We start from the raw sequence: 24,726 nt of genomic DNA on the forward strand, positions 1-24,726 counted from the left end.
CCACCAGACAGTATGTTTTAACTGCTGTATGTTTTAACAGAACATGTTACCATAAGAAGCATTTGACATTTAGTCAAAGGTTCCCATAATATGAGTTGGGGGCTAAAATCATGGTTCTATTACGGCATATTGAATTTGGATGAACTTCACATTTTTGTGAAGAGCTAGTTAACATAATGAGATTTTTATCTCTTCTGGTTGAACTAGAAGTTGAGTACTTTACTCCTGATAGTTTCTCTCTCTGTGATGACATTAACAAAGAAATCAGTCATTTGTCAAAATGACTTTTACTCAACAATGTGACGTCCAAGTAGAACAGATAGGAGTTGCTTTGATTTTATTTTTGTTTGAAATAGAGGACTATTGCCACAGTGCCCAATGTGGAGCTCTCCTTGACACGTTCGGTGTTTGTTTGTTTTTCCCACCTAACCCCTCACCCACTCTGATCTTCCACTTGATCATTCCTTTCTCCTTCTAGCTTTGATGGTCTGTTTTCCATTCTATAGTTCACAGGATGTTTGGGGACATGCTGTTTTTCAAATCTTTCTTCAAAACAGTGATACCAAACAATCATTAAACCCATTATAAAAATTGTTGATTTATACAAATATCTCATTATCTTTCTTAAAAATAATTTTATCATATAAGACAAATACCAAACCAATATTCCTTGGTAGAGATGGAGTCTAAACTGGCTCTGGAAGGCATCCATTGGATTTTTCATTTAGCATAATTAGTTAATATAAATGCAAAATCATGTAACTAGGAACCATTAGTAAGATAAAAGAAGAGTTTTGTTGGACAGAATCAGATTTATTAAAAATCAAACATTTATTGAGCACATACTATGTGCCAGGCAATGTGCAAAGTAACAGAGATGCCTGAACTGGAAAGGCAGCCCTTGCCTTTATTAAAGTATCATGGAGAATTTATTTTCTATATAGAGTCAAAAACAATCTGGAGGGAGGAGTTCAGATGGTGGAGTAGTAGGGGGACCCTGGGCTTGCCTTGTCCCTCAAACACAGCTAGATCAGCATCAAATCATTTTGAACACCTAGGAAATTGATCTGCAGATTAAAAGAACAATCTGCATAATTTGAGATAGAGAACCTGGAAGGCTTATTTTAACAAATCAAAGCACACCTAGTTAAAGGTCCAAACACTTCCCACTGCAAGCAAGGAGGAACTCTGCAGAGGACTGACCTGGGGGAAAGAGCAGCCAAATCACAACAGCAGAGTGCACACAGCATACACCAGAGACACTTCTTGAAGTGTCAGGCTCTGGACAGTGTATGACCCCTTCTTAATATAGTATTACTTTCAGGAGCAGGAAACATAGCAAGCTTTCATAACATGCAAAAGACAGAGACCTGGACAAAATGACAAGACAGAGGAATTCTGCTCCAAAGAAAGATCAAGAAGAAACCACAGCCAGAGATTTGTTCAAAACAGATATAAGCAATATATCTGAACAAGAATTTAGAACAATAGTCATAAGAATACTAGCTGGGCTTTAAAAAAAAAAAAAAAGCTAGAAGTCACCAGGGAACCACTTGCTGCAGAGATTAAAGACCTAAAAACTAGTCAGGCAGAAATAAAAAATACTATAACTGAGATGCAAAACTGACTGGATGTAATCACAAGGATGAAAGAAGCAGAGGAATGAATAGATGACATAGAAGACAAAATTATGAAAATAACGCAGCTGAAAAGAAGAGGGGGGAAAAAACTATTAGATCATGAATATAGACTTAGGGAACTCAGTGATTCTATAAAGCACAATAATATCCATATCATAGGAGTCCCAGAAGAAGAGCAGGAAAAGGGGGCAGGTTTATTCGAACAAAGTATAGCTGACAACCTCCCTAATCTGGGGAAGAAAATAGGCACTCAAGTCCAAGAGGCACAGAGAACTCCCCTTAAGATCAACAAAAACAGGTCAACACCAAGACATATCAGAGTGAAACTTGCAAAATACAAAGATAAAAAGAGAATTCTGAAAGCAGCTAGGGACAAAAGATCCTTAACCTAGAAGGGCAGACACATAAGAGTAGCAGCAGACCTGTTTACAGAAACTTGGTAGGCCAGAAGGGATTGGCATGACATATTCAATATGCTAAATGGGGAAAATATGCAGCCAAGAATACTTTATCCAGCAAGACTGTCATTCAGAATAGAAGGAGAGATAAAGAGTTTCCAAGACAAGCAAAAACTAAAGGAATTTGTGAACACTAAACCAGCTCTGCAAGAATTATTAAAGAGTACCCTTTAATCGGGAGAGACCAAAAGCAACAAAGAATGGAAAGGAACAGAGGCAATCTACAGCAACAGTGACTTTACAGGAAATACAATGGCATTAAATTCATAGTACCCTGAATGTAAATGGACTAAATGCCCCAATCAAAAGACATAGGGTATCATAATGGATAAAAAAAAAAAAAAAAAAAAAAAAAACAAGGCCCATCAATATGTTGCTTACAAGAGACTCATTTTAGACTCAAAGACACCTCCAGATTGAAAGTGAGGGGATGGACATCAAAAGAAAGCTGGAGTAGCCATACTTTTATCAGACAAACTAGAGTTTAAGCCAAAGACTATAGCAAGAGATGAAGAAGGACGCTATATCATAATAAAGGGGTCTATCCAACAAGATTTAACAATTATAAATATTTATGCCCCCAACTTGAAGAAGCCAAATATATAAATCAATTAAGAACAAACTTAAAGAAACTCATTGATAATGATACCATCATAATAGGGAACTTTAACACTCCATTTACAACAGTGGACAAATCATCTAAGCAGAAGATCAACAAGGAAACAATGGCTTTGAATGCCACACTGGACCAGATGGACTTAACAGATATATTCAGAGAATTTCACCCCAAAGCAGCAGAATACACATTTCTTTTTGAGTGCATATGGAACATTCCCTAGAATAGATCACATACTGGTGCACAAATCAGGCCTCAACAAGTACAAAAGGATTGAGATCATACCATGCATATTTTCAGACAACAATGTTATGAAACTTGAAGTCAACCACAAGAAAAAATTTGGAAAGGCCACAAATACATGGAGGCTAAAGAATATCCTACTAAAGAATGAAGGGGTTAACCAGGAAATTAAAGAAGAAATTACAAAATACATGGATGAAAAAGTGAAAACACAACAGTCCAAAACCTATGGGATGCAGCAAAGGTGGTTATAAGAGGGAAGTATATAGCAATACCAGATCCTTCTCAAGAAGCAAGAAAAGTCTCAAATATACAACTTAACCTTACACCTAAAGGAGCTGGAATAAGAACAGCAAATAAAGCCCAAAACTAGCAGAAGAAGGGAAATAATAAAAGAGCAAAAATAAATGATATAGAAACTAAAAAAACAGAACAGACCAATGAAACTAGGAGGTGGTTCTTTGAAAGATTAACAAAATTGATAACCCCCTGGCCAGACTTATTAACCATCAGAGAGAGAGAGAGAGAGAGGACCCAAATAAATAGAATCGTGAATGAAAGAGGAGGATCACAACCAACACCAGAGAAATACAATTATAATGCTCATATTATGAGCAATTATATGCCAACAAATTTGGCAATCTGGAAGAAATGGATAAATGCCTAGAAACATATAAACTACCTGAAACAAAACTAAAACAGGAAGAAATAGAAAATTTGAACAGACTCATAACCAGCAAAGAAATTGAATTAATAATCAAAAATCTCCCAACAAACAAGTCTGGGGCTGGATGGCTTCCCAGGGGAATTCTATCAAACATCTAAAGAAGAATTAATACCTATTCTTCTGAAACGATTCCAAAAAATAGAAACAGAAGGAAAACTTCCAAATTCATTCTATAAGGCCAACATTACCTTGATTCCAAAACCAGACAAAGACCTTAATAAAAAGGAGAATTACAGGCCAATATCCTGATGAACATGGATGCCAAAATTCTCAAGGTACTAGCAAATCGAATCCAATGGTACATTAAAAGAATTATTCACCACAATCAAGTGGGATTTATTCCTGGGCTGCAGGGGTGGTTCAATATTCACAAATCAATCAACGTGATATATCACATTAGTAAAAGAGAGCATAAGAACCATATGATCCTCTCAGTAGATGAAGAAAAAGCATTTGATAAATATAGCAAAGTAGGGATAGGAGGAACAGACTTTAATATCATAAAGGTCATATACAAAAGACCCACAGCTAATATCCTTAATGGAGAAAAACTGAGAGCTTTCCCCCTAAGGTCAGGAACACAGCAGGAATGCCTACTCTCATCACTGTTGTTCAACGTAGTACTGGAAGTCCTAGCCTCAGCAATTAGACAATAAAAAGAAATAAAAGGCATCCAAATTGGCAAGGAAAAAGCCAAACTTTCACTCTTCACAGATGACATGATACTCTATGTGGAAAACCTGAAAGACTCCACCAAAAAATTGCCAGAACTGATACATGAATTCGGCAAAGTCACAAGATATAAAATCAATGTTCAGAAATCTGTGGTATTTCTATACACCAATAATGAAGCAGCAGAAAAAGAAATCAAGGAATCAATCCCACTTAAAATTGCCTCAAAAGTCATAAGATACCTAGGAATAAACTTAACCAAAGAGGTAAAAGATCTGTACTCTGGAAACTATAGAACACTTATGAAAGAAACTGAAGAAGGCACAAAGAAATAGAAAAACGTTCCATGCTCATGAATTAGAACAAATATTGCTAAAATGTTCACACTGCCCAAATCAATCTACACATTCAATGCAATCCCTATCAAAATAACACCAGCATTTTTCACAGAGATAGAACAAACAATTCTAAAATTTGTATGGAGCCAGAAAAGACTCCAAATAGCCAAAGAAAAACAAAGCGGGAGGCATCACAATTCCAGACTTCAAGCTGTATTACAAAGCTGTAATCATCAAGACAGTGTGGTACTGGCACAAAAACAGACACGTAGGTCAGTTAAACAAATAAAGAACCCAGAAATGGACCCACAACTATATGGTCAACTAGTCTTTGACAAATCAGGAAGAAATACTCAATGAAAAAAAGACAGTCTCTTTAACAAATGGTGTTGGGAAAACTGGACAGTGACATGCGGAAGAATGAAACTGGACCACTTTCTTAATCATACACAAAAACAGATTCAGTGGAATACTACTTGGCAATGAGAAAGAATGAAATATGGCCTTTTCTAGCAACGTGGATGAAACTGGAGAGTGTTATGCTAAGTGAAATAAGTCATACAGAGAAAGAGAGATACCATATGTTTTCACTCTTATGTGGATCCTGAGAAACTTAACAGAAGACCATGGGAGAGGGGAAGGGAAAAAAAAAGTTAGAGAGGGAGAGAGGCAAACCATAAGAGACTCTTAAAAACTGAGAATAAACTGAGGGTTGATGGGCGGTGGGAGGGAGGGGAAAGTGGGTGATGGGCATTGAGGAGGGCACCTGTTGGGATGAGCACTGGGTGTTGTATGGAAGCCAACTTGACAATAAATTTCATATTTAAAAAAATAAAATAATAAAATAAAATGCATTCAAAATGGAGGAAAGTCCTAAATGTGAGACAGGAAACCATCAAAATCCTAGAAAACACAGGCAGCAACCTCTTTGACTTTGGCTGTAGCAACTTTTTACTAAACACATCTCCAGAGGCAAGGAAAACAAAAGCAAAAATGAACTATTGGGACCTCATCAAGATAAAAAGCTTCTGCACAGTGAAGGAAATAATCAACAAAACTAAAGGGCAACCTACGGAATGAGAGAAGATATTTGCAAATGACATATCCGATAAGGGGCTAGTATCCAAAATCTATAAAGAACTTACCAAACTTAACACCCCAAAAAGAAATGATCCAGTGAAGAAATGGGCAGAAGACATGAAAAGACATTTCTCCAAAGAAGATATATAAATGGCTGACACATGAAAAGATGCTCAACATCACTCATCATCAGGGAAATATAGATCAAAACCACAATGAGGTACCACCTCACACCTGTCAGAATGGCTAAAACGGACAACTCAGGAAACAACAGATGTTGATGAGGATGCAGAATAAGGGGAACCCTCTAGCACTGTTTGTGGGAATGCAAACTGGTGCAGCCACTTTGGAAAACAGTATGGAGTTTCCTCAAAAAGTTAAAAATAGAACTACCCTATGATCCAACAATCACACTACTAGGTATTTACCTAAAGGATACAAAAATACTGATTTGAAGGGACCCATGCACCCCAATGTTTATAGCAGCACTATCAACAATAGCCAAATTATGGAGAGAGCCCAAATGTTCATCAACTGATGAATGGATAAAGAAGTTGTGGTATATATATACACAATGGAATATTACCCAGCCATCAAAAGGAATGAAATCTTGCCATTTGCAACAACATGGATGGAGCTAGAGTGTATTTTGCTAAGTGAAATAAGTCAGCCAGATAAAGATAAATACCATGATTTCACTCATATGTAGAATTTAAGCAAAACAGATGAATATGGAGGAAGGGAAGGAAAAATTAAAAAAAGATAAAAACAGAGAAGGGGGCAAACCATAAGACTCTTAACTATAGAGAACAAACTGAGTTTGCTGGAGGGGAGGTGGGTTGGGGGATGGGCTAAATGGGGGATGGGTGTGAAGGAGGGCACTTGTGATGAGCACTGGGTGTTATATGTAAGTAATGAATCACTAAATTCTACTTCTGAAACCAGTACTATACTAGATGTTAAGTAACTTGAATTTAAATAAAATCTTTAAAGAAAAAGAAGTAAAACTCTATAGTGGTCACTAATTTAGTAGTTTATATGAAGAAAAATGTCTTATGGTATAATTGCATTTAGATACAAATTCTCATGCTAGAGAGGCAACGTAGAAAAAGCATGAAGTAGGAATCAGAAAATCCTATCTGCTCTCTGCTTTGTTATTTATTCGTTAATTCAACCATCTATCAAACATTTATCGACAGCCTACTCTGTAGAGCAACTTTATTACGTGCTGGGGAGCATGGTAGCAAAAAAGAGAGACCCCTCCCTGCTTTCTCTCTTTGTGTGAACATGAGCAGATGGCATAACTTTTCCTCCTCTCTAACCTTGGTTAGACTAGATGTCTGTGATCTGTTTTCAGACCTAAAATGCTAAGGTTTGTGACAGCCATGTGGAGGGAGAATTTGCCCAAGGAGCGAGCCTTGGGCCTTGAGTACTTACCTTCCTCTGGGAGAATTAGGTCTTGTCCTGATTTCAAAATAACATAAATACACAATTTGAAAATGTTTTGGTCAGCCTCTTATCTGCATTTGACTCATCTTGGCAAAGCCTGGGTGTGGCAGTTCATGCTGCGAAGACTTCGGAGGTGGGACGTTAAAGTTTGGAAAAGGTGGACGACTTGCATCAGTACAGCTGGATAGCGGTTCCCAGCCTCCTCTGCCTTCCCACCAATAATGTGGCTTCTCCTGCCACAGTGACTTTTCCTGCCACAGCATCCATCCGTGACAGGACTGTTGCTCTTGTGGTCTAATGAGCCTGGAAAAGGGATTGCTCTTCAGCCGACCAGAGGTAATCAGCTTTATGGGGCAGGAAGAACTGTTCTTGAGTTCTTCTAGTTTTTCTAGTGGGTATCAGGTAACAAGCTTCTAGTTATCTGGCTTCAAAACTGCAAAAAGTAAATAGCTTTTTTGCTTGCAGCCAAGATAACATTCCTCGAGAGAAAAAAATGGATTTCTGTAACAAAATGAGAGGGAGAGCGAGATACTTGAACATACATAGCTTTAAGAATACGAAAAATGACAACCCCAACCCAGTCAAATCTTCGTGTGCTTTAGGGAAATGAGCAGCGGGACTCAGCCAATCTATTCTTTCCAGTCAATGAAAGAGACATAGGGTTTGAGGTTCCTTCCGAAACGGGGCCGGCTAATTTAGCCCCTCCCACAAGCCCGAGGGTCTGTTATATCTCAGTTCCTTGAGTACCTCTCTCACTGAGACCGAGCACAGCAAGCAGAAGCTGAAAAAATAGAGCAAAGAGGAAGAAAACAAAAGCTGCCAATTATGGAAGATAGAAAGGGTAAGAGCAAATTGATTTGATCTGAATCCTTAAGAACAAACCAAAAAAAAAAAAAAAAAAAGAAAAAAACCCCAAAAACCCAGACCAAAAGCAAGTACTTGAAAGAGCAAGAGGCATAAATCCCCAAATGAACTTTCCCACCCTCTCCTACAGAGAGGAGGCAGAGAAAGAACTTTGGGAAACTTTTTAGGAAGCAAAGCCCCGGGGTTTTAGTGAAGGGTGGCTCTTGAGTAAGCTGGAGGGGCTCATGAATATTCATGATCAATTTGCATTCAGCTCTAGTGTTTTAGCGGCAAATGACTCCTTCCATCCCTTTGCGGTTTTAAGAAGCAGCTGCCTCATTTATAGTCCAGAGTCATCTTGCTTCGGGTCTGTACCTCAGCGAGTTTGCTTGAAGATGCTGGGCTCTGTGTGTAGGAGATTTGTTTTGTTCTAAAATTTCCTGCGTGCTTTCCTGTTGTTAAATTAGCCAAGGGTTCTCTGCCAGGAGTTAGATAGAGAAGTTAATGTGGCAAGAGGCTGTCACAACAGGACCTCACAGTATGTCTTAAAAAAGACGAACCGCTTCTTGGGATGTGTGTATATGTATGGTGTGTGTCTGGGTGGGGGTGGAGTGAAGGGGTGGAGGGGTGAACAGTTTTATCTTAAAAAAGCAAGGCATATCTGGGTGACTATATTTAGCTTTTGTCTAAAAACTGTAAGAGCAGCCTAGTTTGCGCAGATGGTGTGCACTCTCTGTCTTTTACCTCTTTTGGGCATTTTCTGCCACGATGGAGAGCCAGCTGCTTGCCAGCCCATGGGAGTCAGGGAGAGTCTCTACAGCAGTGTGTTGTGTAGGGTTGCAAACCTTCTTCTCCATCTCTAATTTCTGATAGCCCCACACGTTTTTATCACAAAGAATGCAGAGCAATGGGATGAGTAGTCAACGGGTTCTTAATGATAGTGATATAAGCTATTAACGTTTACTAAGTCTTTACTCTGCACCGGGAGCTATTCTAAACACATTACCTGTATTATTTATTCCTCACATCAACTTAAGAGGTGAGTGCTATCATTATCATTCCCATTTTCCACATGGTGGTGATATAATGAGAGTGTTGCTTGCCTTGGGATCACACTGTTAGTGAATGGTGAATTTAGATACAGGTCATTGGACTCAGGGTCTGTAGGCTTTTTTTCTATACTCTCACTGTTACAACTCCTGAAGGCTCTGGCTACTATGGCCAGATGTGGTTGATTCTGAGTCTGCAGAGCTTTGAGCTACTGGGAGAAATGATACTGATGAAATCTCAAGTCTGAGAAGGAATCTGTGCTTTGGTATCAATTCACATACATTTTCTCATTTGGTGCTCATGGCCATTCTCTATGATAGAGCCCAGGTATTGTTAGTTTTACCCTTTTACAAAAGGAAGAGAGTGGGACCAGGAGGGGTTATGTGACAGTAATCACACAGCTAGATTTTCCAAGTCCAGACCAGAAATACCCTCCCTCTGGTTTCCCTTCTAACCTACAGAGCGAGCCCAGTCATCTCTGAACTTCGGTCCCCACCCCCAGCCACTTTCAGTTCCCCAAGTGACCTTGTTCCTTTCCGCCCTCTCAGACTGTTACATGGCACTTGCTTCTGCCTTGAAGGCCTATCTGGCCTTCTCCTTCCCCTTCAGTCTGGAGCCCCACTGCCTAGATTTGAATCCCAGCTCCACCATTTACTAACTGAGTGCCTTGGTTTCTTCATCTATAAAATGAAGAGAATAATAATATCTGCCTCATAGCGTTATTATAAAGACTGAGGAATTTATGCAAAATTCTCAGAATAGGATCTGACGTATAGAGTATGTGTTCAGTAAATGTGAGCTGTTGCAATCATTCTTTCAAGCTTTATCTTGGTTACCAACTGCCATGTCATGCCTTCTCCTTCCCTTGAGCCTTAGGTTAACCCCTGACTTGGATGTTTCTACAACACCTCCACTGCTTACGCCTAAGCTGGTGCTCATGATACTCATCCACATTGCTGTCCTCTGCATTTCCTCCCCCTTAACCTGATTATAATTTCTTTATTCACCTTTGGATTGGCAGTGTCTAGTACAATGTTTAGCACATAATAGGAACTCAACAAATATTTAGTAAACTAAGTATTATTTTTTTAGCTGATGTTTATCCAAGAATCAGAAGGCTAGTTTAAAAGGGGACCCTATGACTCTTTTCTGATTATTGTGGTATGTGGCACCATGAGCAACAAAGTCTCCCGTGACACCCTGTATGAGGCGGTGCGGGAAGTCCTGCCCAGGAACCGGCCAGCCCAAGCACCAGGAGTTTTGGGAGATGGTGGAGCTGCAGGTCAGCTTGAAGAACTATAACCCTCTGAAGGACAAATTCTTCTTGGGCAACGTCAGGCTTACGTCCACTCCCTGCCCCACGTTCTCTGTATGTGTTTTAGGGGACCAGCAGCACTGTAATGAGGCCAAGGCTATGGTTATTCCCCACATGGACATTGAGGCATTGAAGAAACTCAGCAAGAATAAAAAATTAGTCAGGAAGCTGGCCAAGAAGTATAATGCCTTTTTTGCTTCAGAATCTCTGAGCAAGCAGATACCACAAATCCTGGGTCCAGGCCTGACTAAGCCTGGCAAGTTCCCTTCCTTGCTGGCCTACAATGAGAACATAGTGGTCAAAGTAGATGAAGTGAACTTGGCCACATGAAGACGACAGATGATGAGCTTGTGAACAACATCCACTTAGCTGTCAATTTCCTGGTGTCATTGCTCGAGAAGAATTGGCAGAACCTCCTAGCTTTGATACTTCAAGAATACCATGGGCAAGCCCAGTACCTGTACTAAGGCACAGTTTAATAAACCCTAGTGCTGCCAAAATAAGTAAGTAAATAAAAAAATAAATGAGAAATAAAAGGGGACCTATGAGTTTTCAGTAGAGTTCCCGCTGGTACATACCGCTCTTTTATTCACTCTATTAAGATACCCCCTAAGTGAATATGCCGAGAAACAAGATGCATCCCTTCTAGGAGGCTGATCATCAGAGCTGATGTGGCCCCATGCCAGGGTACCCAGGTTGGCCAGTCCAGCTCTGGCAGAACTTTAGCCCCCACTCCCCATTCAGCCAGGGGCCAAACTGGAGATTTCAGATGCCTCGTAGCACAACCTCACTATCTCTGAACAGAGCATCTGGTTCCAGAAATAGTGCCTCCCCAGCCCCATTTATTTATTTATTTTTTAATATATGAAATTTATTGTCAAATTGGTTTCCATACAACACCCAGTGCTCATCCCAAAAGGTGCCCTCCTCCATACCCATCACCCACCCTCCTCTCCCTCCCACCCCCCATCAACCCTCAGTTTGTTCTCAGTTTTTAACAGTCTCTTATGCTTTGGCTCTCTCCCACTCTAACCTCTTTTTTTTTTTTTTCCTTCCCCTCCCCCATGGGTTTCTGTTAAGTTTCTCAGGATCCACATAAGAGTGAAACCATATGGTATCTGTCTTTCTCTGTATGGCTTATTTCACTTAGCATCACACTCTCCAGTTCCATCCACGTTGCTACAAAAGGCCATATTTCATTCTTTCTCATTGCCACATAGTATTCCATTGTGTATATAAACCACAATTTCTTTATCCATTCATCAGTTGATGGACATTTAGGCTCTTTCCATAATTTGGCTATTGTTGAGAGTGCTTCCCCAGCCCCATTTAATAGCAACCTTATAGTCCGAGACAATGTGTTCTGGTAATAGAAGAAAAACATACACTGCAGAGGTTGGCCCTGAGTAAAATCATAAAGTACGTTAAACTTGTTTCCAGCACCCTCCCTTTCCTCTTCCTGGCATACCTTCAAAGCAATTTGACAAATATTATTGTGTGTCTACCATTTGTAAGTCCCCATGCCAGATGGGTGAGATATAAACAGTTTGCTCACAGTCTAGTGAAGGAAGACAGACATATATACAACCAACTCTAACTGAAACCAGACTCTGTGAAGTGTTAATAATAAGGGCTAACATTGATTACTATGTACCAGGCACTGTAATTTTTATATGCATTGTGTCATAGAATCTTCACAACAAACCTGTGATATAGGTTTCTGCATCTCATAGCTGAGGGGGGAAGTCACTTGGCCAAGGGCCCAGAGATAGTATAGGAAGAGGGGACATTTATTTTATTCAAGTGTAATTAACATGTGGTGTTATATTAGTTTATATTAGTTTATATTAGTCATATTAGTTTTATTGATTCAACAATTCTATACATTACTTGGTGCTCATGATGATATATGTACTCTTAATCCCCTTTACCTAGTTCATCCCCCGCTCTGGCAACTACAAGTTTGTTCTCTGAATTTAAGAGTCTATTTTTGTTTTTTCCTCTTTGTTTGTTTTGTTTCTTAAAATCCACACGAATGAAATCCTATGGTATTTGTTTTTCTCTGACTGACTTATTTCGCTTAGCATTATACCCTCTAGATCCATCTATGTTGTTGCAAATGGCAAGATCTCAGTCTTTATTCTTTTTATGGCTGATTAATATTCCATTGAATATATATAATGCCTCTTCTTTCTTTATTTCATTTTTTTATAGAAAGATACGGGTTTAGAGTCATTGTGATGTCTGTATGTTTTATGCTTGTAGTGATGTCTCTGGTACTTTGTCTCACAGGATCCCCCTTAGGATCTCTTGTAGGGCTGGTTTCGTGGTGACAAATTCCTTCAGTTTTTGTTTGTTTGGGAAGACCTTTATCTCTCCTTCTATTCTAAATGACAGACTTGCTGGATAAAGGATTCTCGGCTGCATATTTTTTCTGTTTAGCACACTGAAGATATCGTGCCAAGCCTTTCTGGCCTGCCAAGTTTCAAAGGAGAGATCAGTCACGAGTCTTATAGGTCTCCCTTTATATGTGAGGGCACGTTTATCCCTTGCTGCTTTCAGAATTTTCTCTTTATCCTTGTATTTTGCCAATTTCACTATGATATGTCGTGCAGAAGATCGATTCAAGTTACGTCTGAAGGGAGTTCTCTGTGCCTCTTGGATTTCAATGCCTTTTTCCTTCCCCAGTTCAGGGAAGTTCTCAGCTATAATTTCTTCAAGTACCCCTTCAGCACCTTTCCCTCTCTCTTCCTCCTCTGGGATACCAATTATGTGTATATTATTTCTTTTTAGTGTATCACTTAGTTCTCTAATTTTCCCCTCATACTCCTGGATTTTTTTATCTCTCTTTCTTTCAGCTTCCTCTTTCTCCATAACTTTATCTTCTAGTTCACCTATTCTCTCCTCTGCCTCTTCAATCCGAGCCGTCGTGGTTTCCATTTTGTTTTGCATTTCGTTTAAAGCGTTTTTCAGCTCCTCGTGACTGTTTCTTAGTCCCTTGATCTCTGTGGCAAGAGATTCTCTGCTGTCCTGTATACTGTTTTCAAGCCCAGCGATTAATTTTATGACTATTATTCTAAATTCACTTTCTGTTATATTATTTAAATCCTTTTTGATCAGTTCATTGGCTGTTGTTATTTCCTGGAGATTCTTCTGAGGGGAATTCTTCCGTTTGGTCATTTTGGATAGTCCCTGGAGTGGTGAGGACCTGCAGGGCACTTCCCCTGTGCTGTGGTGTATAACTGGAGTTGGTGGGCTGGGCCGCAGTCCGACCTGATGTCTGCCCCCAGCCCACCGCTGGGGCCACAGTCAGACTGGTGTGTGCCTTCTCTTCCCCTCTCCTAGGGGCGGGATTCACTGTGGGGTGGCGTGGCCCGTCTGGGCTACTTGCACACTGCCAGGCTTGTGCTGGGGATCTGGCGTATTAGCTGGGGTGGGTAGGCAAGGTGCACGGGGGCAGGAGGGGGAGGCTTAGCTCGCTCCTCCTTAGGTGATCCACTTCAGGAGGGGCCCTGTGGCAGCGGGAGGGAGTCAGATCCGCTGCCGGAGGTTTGGCTCCGCAGAAGCACAGAGTTGGGTGTTTGCGCGGAATGAGCAAGTTCCCTGGCAGGAACTGGTTCTCTTTGGGATTTTGGCTGGGGGATGGGCGGGGGAGATGGCGCTGGTGAGCGCCTTTGTTCCCCGCCAAGCTGAGCTCTGCCGTCTGGGGGCTCAGCAGCTCTCCCTCCCTTTGTCCTCCAGCCTTCCCGCTTTCCGAGCAGAGCTGTTAACTTATGACCTCCCAGACGCTAAGTCGCGCTTGCTGTTGGAGCACAGTCCGTCCGGCCCCTCCGCTTTTGCCAGCCAGACTCGGGGGCTCTGCTTGGCCAGCGAGCCGCCCCTCCGCCCCGGCTCCCTCCCGCCAGTCCGTGGAGCGCGCACCGCCTCGCCGCCCTTCCTACCCTCTTCCTCGCCGCCCTTCCTACCCTCTTCCGTGGGCCTCTCGTCTGTACTTGGCTCTGGAGACTCCGTTCTGCTAATCCTCTGGCGGTTTTCTGGGTTCTTTAGGCAGGTGTAGATGGAATCTAAGTGATCAGCAGGACGCGCGGTGAGCCCAGCGTCCTCCTACGCCGCCATCTTCCGGAACTCCCCCTATTTCATTTTTTTAAGTAAGCTCCATGCCCAACATGGGTCTTGAACTCACAACCCTGAGATCAAGAGTTGTGTGTTCCACTGACTGAGCCAGCCAGGTGCCCCTACCATCTCTTCTTTATTCATTCATCTATTGATGGATGCTTGGGTTGCTTCCATATCTTGGCTCTTGTAAATAATGCTGCAATAAACATAAGGGTGCATATATATATTTTAAAGTTTATTTATTTTTGAGAGAGAGAGGGAGAAGGAGAGGGAGATAGGGAAGGGCAGAGAGAGGGAGAGGGAGAATCCCTAGTGGGCTCTGCACTGTCAGCACAGAGCACAATACCGGGCTCAAACTCACGAACCTTGAGATTATGACCTGAGCCAAAATCAAGAGTTGGACACTCAACTGAGTGAGCCACCCAGGTGTCCCTGGTGCACATACTTTTAAAATTAGTGTTTTCATTTTCCTTGGGTAAATACCCAGTAGTGGAATTACTAGATGATATGGTAGTTCTATTTTTATTTTTTGAGGAAGCTCCATACTGTTTTCCACAGTGGCTGCACCAGCTTGCATTCCCACCAACAGTGCATGAGGATTCATTTTTCTCCACATCCTTACCAACACTTATTATTTCATATGTTTTTGATTTTAGCTAATCTGACAGGTGTGAGGTGATATCTCATTGTGGTGTGATTTGCATTTCTCTGATGATGAGTGATGTTGAGCATCTTTTCATGTATCTGTTGGCAATCTGTATGTCTTTCTTGAAAAAATGTCTATTCATGTCTTCTGTCCATTTTTCAATTGGATTATTTGGTTTGTTTGTTTGTTTGTTTTGGTGTTGAGTTGTATAAATTCTTTATATATTTTGGATATTAACCCCTTGTCAGATGTGTCATTTGCAAACATCTTCTCCCATTCAGTAGGTTGCCTTTTTGTTTTCTTGATGGTTTCCTTTGTTGTACAAAAGCTTTTTATTTTGGTGTGATATCAATAGTTTGATTTTGTTTTTGTTTCCTTTGCCAGAGGAGACTTTGAGTCACAGATTACCTATGTCATTGCAGGATCATGGGAAATGTCATTCATTCATTCGTTCATTCGTTCATTCAGCCAGGGGCCATTTATTTCTTCAATAAATGAAGGGTTTATTCATTTATTCAATACATGGCCTACAACAGGAAGCTAACCTCTAATTTGCCATACAAGAAAGAAGTCTGAATTTATTGCACACAAACTATTATTACTAAAAAGTAATACTCCCAGTGTCGGAGTTTCTAAATATCTCCCACTTTTTCTCCATGGCTCCAAGTCTCCCTGCTTTTATTCCCTGCCTCCAACCTGAGAAGTACTGGAGAAGTATTGTCTCTAGAACCCTTTCCTGGATGTTTGGAGTACCATGGAGTAGGGGTAGCAGGGACTCAGGGCTCTGAGACTGGGAATAGTGTGCCTGGGGCATTGTACCCACTCTGCAGAAGTGAGGTGGGAATGATTCTAGGTGCAAAGGGGGGAAGTGGGTGCAGAGAGGACCAGTGGAATTTCTTTAGTTTGGAAAATTGAGGGAATTATGAGGAAAAAAGAAGCTGTTGGAGAAAAGAAGGCAGAGAAGAGTTTGTGTAACATGCTTCCATCCTGTTGTGTTTGTGCTAGAATATCAACATGACTTTAGAGACCCAGGAACAATGGCAGTACATGTCCTTCATAAAGACGTGTTTCCTTTTGATTCATAGAAGGGATGTGGACAATTCTTTATGACCGTGAGAGTGTAAGTAATATGGCACATGCCCGTTAAAGAAAACATGAAAATATAGATTGGGGGAGAAAAGAAAAACAATCATTCCCGACAATATCTTGGTGTATTTCCTTGCAGTTCCTTTTACTATGCCTGTGTTGTTTCTCTTTTTGCATTTTCTTGGCTAGGATCTTGAAAAATTATGAGATGGCATTATGATTGTTAGGCTATACATACAGTTTTAAAGCCTGGATTTTAGCATAGCAGTGAAGCACGAACATTTCTATCTTAGCCTTGCTCTGTTATCATAATTTTTATGGTCCTATAATTTAATAATTCTCCTGTTATTGAACATTTAGGTTGTTACCATTTCCAATAAACGTCTTTATGCATAAAGTTTTTCCATACGTAGGGTTGCATGCTAGGATAGATAGAGTCCCAGAAGTAGAAATACCAGATTAAAACTTGTAAATAGTTTTTAAAGTTCTTGATTACTGTTGCCAAGTTGCTGTCCGTAAGGGTGGACATTTCATGCTTCCACAAGCAGCTCCTGTTTTGTTGCATCCCTGACAGCTTTGGTGTTTTTTTAAAAAATAATCTTATCTACTTTTATGTTGTTTTAATTTGTGTTTTTTAAATTTTGTTATTAATTTTGAGAGAGACAGAGAGAGCATGAGCAGGGGAGGGGCAGAGAGAGAGAGTCCCAAGCAAGCTCTGCACTGGCAATGCAGAGCCCAACGTCGATCTCAAACTCATGAAACTGTCAGATTGTGACCTGAGCCAAAATCAAGAGTAGGACGCTCAACCTACTGAGCCACCCAGGCACCCCGAATTAGTATTTCTTTAATTACCAGTAAATTCAGTGTTTTTTAACATAATATCCTTCTTTTGTATACTGTTTATATCCTTTGCCCTTTTATTACTTATTTGGATTTTATGTTTTCAATTTAATTTATGTGAGCTCTTCATCAAATAAAGATATTCAAGTTTTTCTGCCATATTCACAAGTTTTTCTGAGTCTTCCCTTAGTGTTTTTTTTTGTACAAAGACTTATAGCTGTAAATAGATCCAATACACTTTTATCAGTGGTGCTGTGGTTTTCAAAATAGTTTGATACTGCATTTTTATGGTCTCTTTAACCCAGAATAATATATATTTTTTAAGTTCCAAGTGATTGTTATTTTTGTTTAAACTATTAATTTTAATTAAAATTTCATTTTATTTCACAATGGATACAGAATATGGCTTTATAATTTCTGAGATTTCTTTGTACTTAAGCATGTAGTGAATTTTTTGTGAATGCTTATAAAGGAGATATATTCTGTTTTTAAGACATAAGAGTGGGTATTTAAAAATCTACCCAGTCATTTCAATCATATGGTAACCCCTCCCCAACCATAATTTTCTCCTATGTGAAATGATAGTCAATATCCATTATTTTCAGTTCTGGTGGGGAAATGCGACCTGAGTCATTTTTATTGTGGCTTGTTAGAAAAGTAGGGGCATGATGGAAAGTTGGGAGTATGGAGGGAAGGTCAAGAAGATGCAGAGAAGGAGTAATTCAGTGTTGGGAAAGAGACAAGAAGGTGAGAGGAAGTTCTCAGGTGACATCTGAAGCAGCTGAGCCTCGTATGGCTAGGAAGTATGCAGTGGCTGTGAGTGAGAATTACCCGGCCTCTCTGTTTCATGTAACCATGGCAGGTTCCAGGAGGCCAGAGCCAGGATGTGGGACTGTTTGGCAGGATTTAAGAGGTGGGGTCAGAATCACTGAACCATAAAACTGAAACAGTATTGCTTAAGTGGATAAAGACTCAGACACATGCACAAAAAGACATCTGAAGTGATGCGTCATCAGTAAAATAATTTTTTAGGGTTTGTGCTCAAAAGACAGGATAGATAGGACCCGAACAACCCTTGTTTCCAGTGAACAGGGTTAGTTAACAGAAATTAATAGTGCAGTACTCATATTTTCTAATTTCAGCTATGTAAAAACGTTCCTGGTACCATCTTTTGCTTAATGTCTTCTTTTAAATATTTTTTTAAATTAATTTATTTGGAGAGACAGAGAGAGTGCACGGGAGGGGCAGAGAGAGAGAGAGAGGGAGAGAGAGAATCCTGCTGTCATTGTGGAGCCTGTCACAATTGTGGAGCCTGCTGTCATTGTGGGGCTCGATCCCACGAACCATGAGATCATGACCTGAGCCGAAATCGAGTCAGATGCTTCACTGACTGAGTCACCCAGGAGCCCCTATGTTTTCTTTTTATTGCTTTCTTTTGGTGACTTGAGAAATAGATTTTTTCATAGAAATAGAGCTTTTCCCCATAGATTTACTTTCTTTTTCTTCTTTTTTGGTCAATATAGTAACCGAGGTAGGCTGCAAAGATTATAGCTCCTAATCTTTAGAATTCATGCATGTCCTATTGAAAAAGAGTCTTCACAGATGTGATTAAATTAAGGATCTTTAACTGGGGAGAGTATCCTGGATTAGCCAGGCGGGCCCTAAATGCAACCAATATCCTTATAAGAGGGAGGGAGTGGGGGATTTGACACAGAAGGCAATGTAACCACTGAAGCAAGATGCTGTGCCTCTGGCTTTGAATGTGGGGGAGAGGGCCACTAGCCAAGGAACGCATGGAATGGAGTTTAGAAGATGGAAAAGGAAGAACGGCTCTGCCAACACCCTGATTTCAGCCCAATGAAGCTGATTTCAGACTTTGGACCTGTGAAACTGCGAGAGAGTAAATGTGTATTTTGCTTTAAGCCACCAAGTTGGTGGTAATTTGTTATGGCAGCCGTAGGAAACGAATACAGCAAGTTTTTAATGCGTGGAAGTGGTAGTGACTTTAGTTAGTTAACCTACAGGTTTGGTGTGTATTGGACCACCTGCTGTTCTAGTCACCTTACAGCTGTTAACTCAGTTCTCAAACAAGTTTTGGAGATCAGTACTGTTTACTGTCCCTGTCTTACAAACGAGAGACTGAAGAAGTGAGTTAGCAAAAGTCTCTCCATTGGTCCGTGTTGAAGTTGAGATTTGAACTCATAGTTGTTGATCTTACTATTATTTTGAGATATAATTCACATACCACATAATTCACCCACTTAACATCCACTTTTTGGTGTTTTTTACTACGTTCACAGAATTGTGTAGTCATCACTACAATCAATTTTGGAACATTTTATCACCCCAGAGAGAAACTCTGTACCCATTAGTCGCTTCCATTTCATCTCCACATACCGTTTCTTCCCCCCACAGCCTTTGGCAAACACCAGCCTCCTTTCTGCTAAAGTTTTGCCTCTTCTGAACATTACCTATCATATATTCCATATTTTATCCATTTTATCCATAAAACCACATTTTATCCATTCATCACTTAGTGGGTATTTGAGGTGTGTCTACCTTTTATCATTATGAATAATGCTGCTCTGAGCATTCATGGACTAGTTTTTGTGTGGATCTATGTTCTTAATTTCTCTTGGATATATACCAAGAAGTGGGTCATATATCTATGCTTAAGCATTTGAGGAACTGCCAGACTGTTTTCCAAAGTAGCTGCATCATTTTACATTCCCACCAGCAGTGTGTGATGGTTGCAGTCTCTCTCCATCCTTACTTAGCCCTTTTTATTTTTTTATTGATCTTTGATTATAGCCATCATATTGAGCGTGAAGTGGTGTCTTGTGGCTTTGATTTGCATTTCCTTGATGGCTAATAATTTTGAGCATCTGTTTATGTGTTTAATGGGTATTTGTAGATCTTCTTTGGAGTAGGAACCTTTGTCTAATCCATAGTCATGAACATTTGCACTTATGTTTTGTTTGAACGATTTTCTGGTTTTAGCTCTCACATTTAGGTCTTTGATCCATTTTGAATAATTTTTGGATGTGGTACGAGGTGGAGGCCCAACTTCATGTGAATATCCAGTTGTCCCAGCACCATTTATTGGAAAGATTATTCTCTTCCCCAGTGAATTTTCTTGACAGCCTTGTTGAAAAGCAATTGACTGTAAATGTGAGGACTCTCAGCTCTATTCTGTTGATCTGTATGTCTATCTCTGTGTCAGTTCCACCCTGTCTTGATTACTATAACTTTGTAGTAAGTTTTGAAATCAGAGTCAGTTCTTTTTTTCAAGATTGTTTTTACTCTTTGGGGTCCCTTGAATTTCCATATGAATTTTAGGATCAGCTTGTCAATTTCTGCAAAGAAGCCAGCTGGAATTTTCATTTTATTCTCCATGTATCCTTTATGAACCATTGGCTATTTAAAAAAAATTTTTTTTTTACATGTATTTATTTTTAAGAGGCAGAGAGAGAGAGAGCACAAGTGGGGGAGGGACAGAGAGAGAATGAGGCACAGGATCCAAAGCAGGCTCCAAGCTGTGCACAGAGCCTGACGCAGGGCTTGAACTCACAAAATGTGAGATCATGATCTGAGCCAAAGTTGGACGTTTAGCTGACTGAGCAACCCAGGTGCCCCATGAACCATTGGCTTTTTAAATCCAAGTTGAGTCTCTGGAGAGTCTCTGGAGTTTTCATGGAGGAATTTATACTAGTTCACATTTATTTTACGTAACATTCTTGTTTTATTCTCCCTGGTGTTGAATGTTTTCTCATATTATGCTTTTTGCTATATGGACTCTGCGCTTTTGCTTATTTATTTTTATCTATATTTCTAGAAAGCTGTGGATAACAGATATCTTATTTTTATTTTTCTCTGTGGATATATTAAATGAAAATAAAAACATTCCTGAGCTTAAGTTTATCTTAATATCAAAGTAAAAACAAGAGTAATTGTGGCTGTGTTATGAAAGGTAAGAATTTAAGAGCTTTTGCTTCCCTCGGTCTTCCTTTCTTATTTTAATTATTTAATTTCATAATATTATAAATTCCAATATCTAAAACTATATTAGGCATTTATTTAATAGGTTTTTCCTTTTTATTTGTATATTAATAATTATACTCATCCCTCCATGGATTTAATTGGTTTCAATATAGTTCTTTTCTCATTATGCGTTCAATCCCATCCTTTAGTTCTTAATTTTGTTTCTCTTCATAATGCTCTAGTCAGCACACCAAAGTAATTTTTTAGAAAGGGCATCAGTGTGGTAAGAGGGTGACAATTTGTCTAAATATAGACATCTTATCCCCTCCTGTAATTGGAAATATTCTTCTACTGTCTTGAGGTGTCTGGTGCTGAGAAGTTTGAGGACAGCTGTTTTCCAGCCCTAATGTTCTTCTGTTCTCTAGTCCTAACATTTATACTTCTTACAGCAAGACAACTGAGTACAGACTTCCTTTCACAGATTTTGCCTAGAATATGGTAAACCCCTTTGATTGCCAAATTCAGGACTTCTTTAGGAGCAAGAAAGATTTCTCTTGACATAACTCCTATCAGTGTTCCTGCTTTGTTCGTTTTTTCCCTCCAGGACCTATTATTTGGATCTCTAATCTCTGAACACCATCTACCTTTCTCTCTCTCTTTCTTTCTCTTTCCTTTCCTTCATTGGTTTTTTTTTTTTTTTTTTTTTTTTTTTTGTATTCTGAGAGTGTTTTCCTACGATATGCTCTACATCACTGATGCAATTATCCTTAATTATTCCAATATAAACTTTCATTCAGCTGCAGTGTTTTTGGTTACCATGAAATCTTTTATCTTAGTCTGTTCTCTTCTCATAGCAACATCCTCTTGTATCTAACTAAAAAATAAACAAGGAAAGATTTCTCTCTCGTTCTTGCATCATATCTATTTTAGAGGCAAGCTTTTCCTTCATCGTTCTTTCTACTTTACTGTAAAATTTATTTAGTCTAAGGCCTTACCATTAAAAAAAAAAAGATTCCTTTCATATGTGTGTGCAAATGAATGTATTTTTCACCTTGTTCTAAAAAGAATTGAAGGAAGTGTTGGGGGAGATTCATCCTAGCCCAGTGTTAGAGATGATTGGAATGCATAGTCTCCCCTTGGCCCCCTCAAATTCCCTTTGGATCCCGGAAGAATGTAGTCACTAAGTGCTAGATCTCCTTCTACATGTGGGAAGACATTTCAATCCTCTAGCCAAAAAAAGCTAACTCAGATCCAGGAAGGAAGACAAATGTCCTGTCACTATTTAGTCATGTTTGAGAGGACAGTCTACAGTTGTCAGAATTCTCTCAATGTTATTGTCCAGAGGCATAAAGACATCCAGGAAGGACCCTTCTTAGGACCTGTTTTCTTCTCTTGTCCCTTCCCTACTGACAGCAAATTTATGTTGAACTGAAGAGTGAGCAGCTGTTCCACTGCTTAGTGCCTTGCCTGAGTAATGCCTTTTTTTTTTTGGAGATCAGTTCTAAGATCTCTTTATACTCATGGTAGACACATGGCTGCCAAGTCACAGAGGCAAAAACAAACTCAAACAAACAAAACAAAGCGAGACAAAACAGCCAACCCGGGGCTTCTCAAAGAGTTACCCTTGCCTCTCCCATCACACTCTGATGCTCTTCTCCCGTAATGTGGGTTTGTTCTTTCTACGTTAAATGGGCAGGAGGGCAAACTAAGGCCTCTTCTTACTTGTGCCTGGTTATGCTGCCATGTCCCTGAAGAGATGATGCTGGCCATTAGTGTCATGCCTTAATTCGAATACAGCGGCTTTTCATTTGGGAAAAAAAATCCCATTTCTTTTAAGGCATAGTTGTAGATTTTCACAAAAATGTGGGAGAGTGTGGCAAAGTATTTTCACTTATGCTACCATCATGCTTGGTGGTCATAAGACTTGGCTTTGTGAAATCATTCTGGCAGCAGTCTAGGGAATGAACCAAGATTGGTGAGCGAGGGAGGGAGACTCGTATTGGGTTTCTGCAGTAGCCCAGTAGGCGAGAAGTGATGGGGACCTGCACTAAGGCATTGATGGTGCAGGGTGTGGGGGCAGGGGAATGGATGGGAGGGGCTGGATTTAGACAATTTTCTGAATTATAGAGTCTGAAGTAGAGAGCTAAGTGGTTTGTTGGGAGAGAAGGAGAAAGAAATGTCAAGACTTATTCTCAAGTTTAGATTTGAATGATTGGGTCAGTAAGTGCTTATAAAATAAGGCTAGGAAGTGGGGAAGGAGAGTAGATTTGACAGAGGAGGAGAGAGATAACAAGTTCATCCTGGCACATGCTGAACAAGAGATGGTTATAAGACATCAAGCAGAGATACTATGTTGATTGCTGGAAATTTGGGTCTAGAGCTTAGAGAGGTCTGTCCAAAATCCAGAGATAATGAGAGTTGGAGTTGGAAAGGATGGGCATGAATAAATCTCCCTGGAAAGGGTAGAGAATGAAAACAGAAGAGGATGAAGAATGATACCTAACAAGTACCAATGTTAATAAAGGGATGGGAAGAGAAAGGATTTAAGAAAAGAGATTCAGAATCTCTTCTGGTATTTGTGCTTTCTGTTGCTTATTTTGGTAGCTGAGTGCCTTTTTTTTTTTTAATTTTTTTTAATGTTTATTTTTGAGAGAGAGACAGAGTATGAGTTGGGGAGGACCAGAGAGAGAGGGAGACACAGAATCTGAAGCAGATTCCAGGCTCTGAGCTGTCAGCACAGAGCCCAATGTGGGGCTTGAACCCACAAACTGTGAGATCATGACCTGAGCCAAAGTCAGCCACCCAGGTGCCCCATGAGTGGTTTGCTTTCTTAAATTCCTGCAGGGTTGCCCTCTCCACACCATCATGATGTCACAAGTTTTGGTTAAATCCATATGCAATGTTTCCTTTAGCATGACTAATTATTAAGTATTGTTTGTGCCTCAGATGTTCTTTCCTATAGGACTTTTTATTTTTACTGACATTAATAAGGCCTCTCACTTCTTTTTTTTTTTATTTTTTTTTTTATTTTTTTTTAAAAATTTTTTTTTTTTCCAACTTTTTAAATTTATTTTTGGGACAGAGAGAGACAGAGCATGAACGGGGGAGGGGCAGAGAGAGAGGGAGACACAGAATCGGAAACAGGCTCCAGGCTCCGAGCCATCAGCCCAGAGCCTGACGCGGGGCTCGAACTCACGGACCGCGAGATCGTGACCTGGCTGAAGTCGGACGCTTAACCGACTGCGCCACCCAGGCGCCCCGGCCTCTCACTTCTTTATATGCTTAGTTCTTAGTGTCTCTCTATTAGTAATCCTTTTTTACAAACCCTTTGATACACTTTCCTACATAGTCAGTAATGTTTCTTTTTTGTCCTTCTTTTCTTGTCTGTTCTTTTTTAAAACCTCCTCTCTGAACCTGTTGTCCTATCCCCATCTAAGTTCATTGCTCTTCTAGACTGCTGCATGGTTGTCTTCCTGGACTTCTTCCCCTGACCTTTCTACTGTTGATTTTGGTTCTCCGTTTGTACTACATCTTTTCCTTTTCCTAGGTTCACTATCTCACTTGGGTGGAGCACATCCTTTGGTACTTCCTGAGAAAAGGTGCATTGGATTAAAAATGTTGAGGCC

At 40.0% G+C, this 24,726-nt stretch overlaps 1 protein-coding gene and 1 pseudogene across 1 annotated transcript in view; both read left to right on the top strand.

Moving 5' to 3' along the window:
* The first annotated feature begins 7,358 nt into the window (after positions 1-7,358).
* ENTPD1 (ectonucleoside triphosphate diphosphohydrolase 1) overlaps positions 7,359-24,726 on the top strand; it is a 91,070-nt gene continuing 73,702 nt past the window's right edge. The window contains exon 1 of the mRNA XM_007080116.3: positions 7,359-8,064. Coding sequence (XP_007080178.1) covers positions 8,049-8,064 — 16 coding nt within the window. The 5' untranslated portion in view covers positions 7,359-8,048. The remainder of the gene's footprint in view (positions 8,065-24,726) is intronic.
* On the top strand, positions 9,848-11,149 carry LOC102959933 (annotated as a pseudogene).

This window comes from Panthera tigris, chromosome D2, assembly GCF_018350195.1.
Source record: "Panthera tigris isolate Pti1 chromosome D2, P.tigris_Pti1_mat1.1, whole genome shotgun sequence".
NCBI lineage: Eukaryota > Metazoa > Chordata > Mammalia > Carnivora > Felidae > Panthera > Panthera tigris.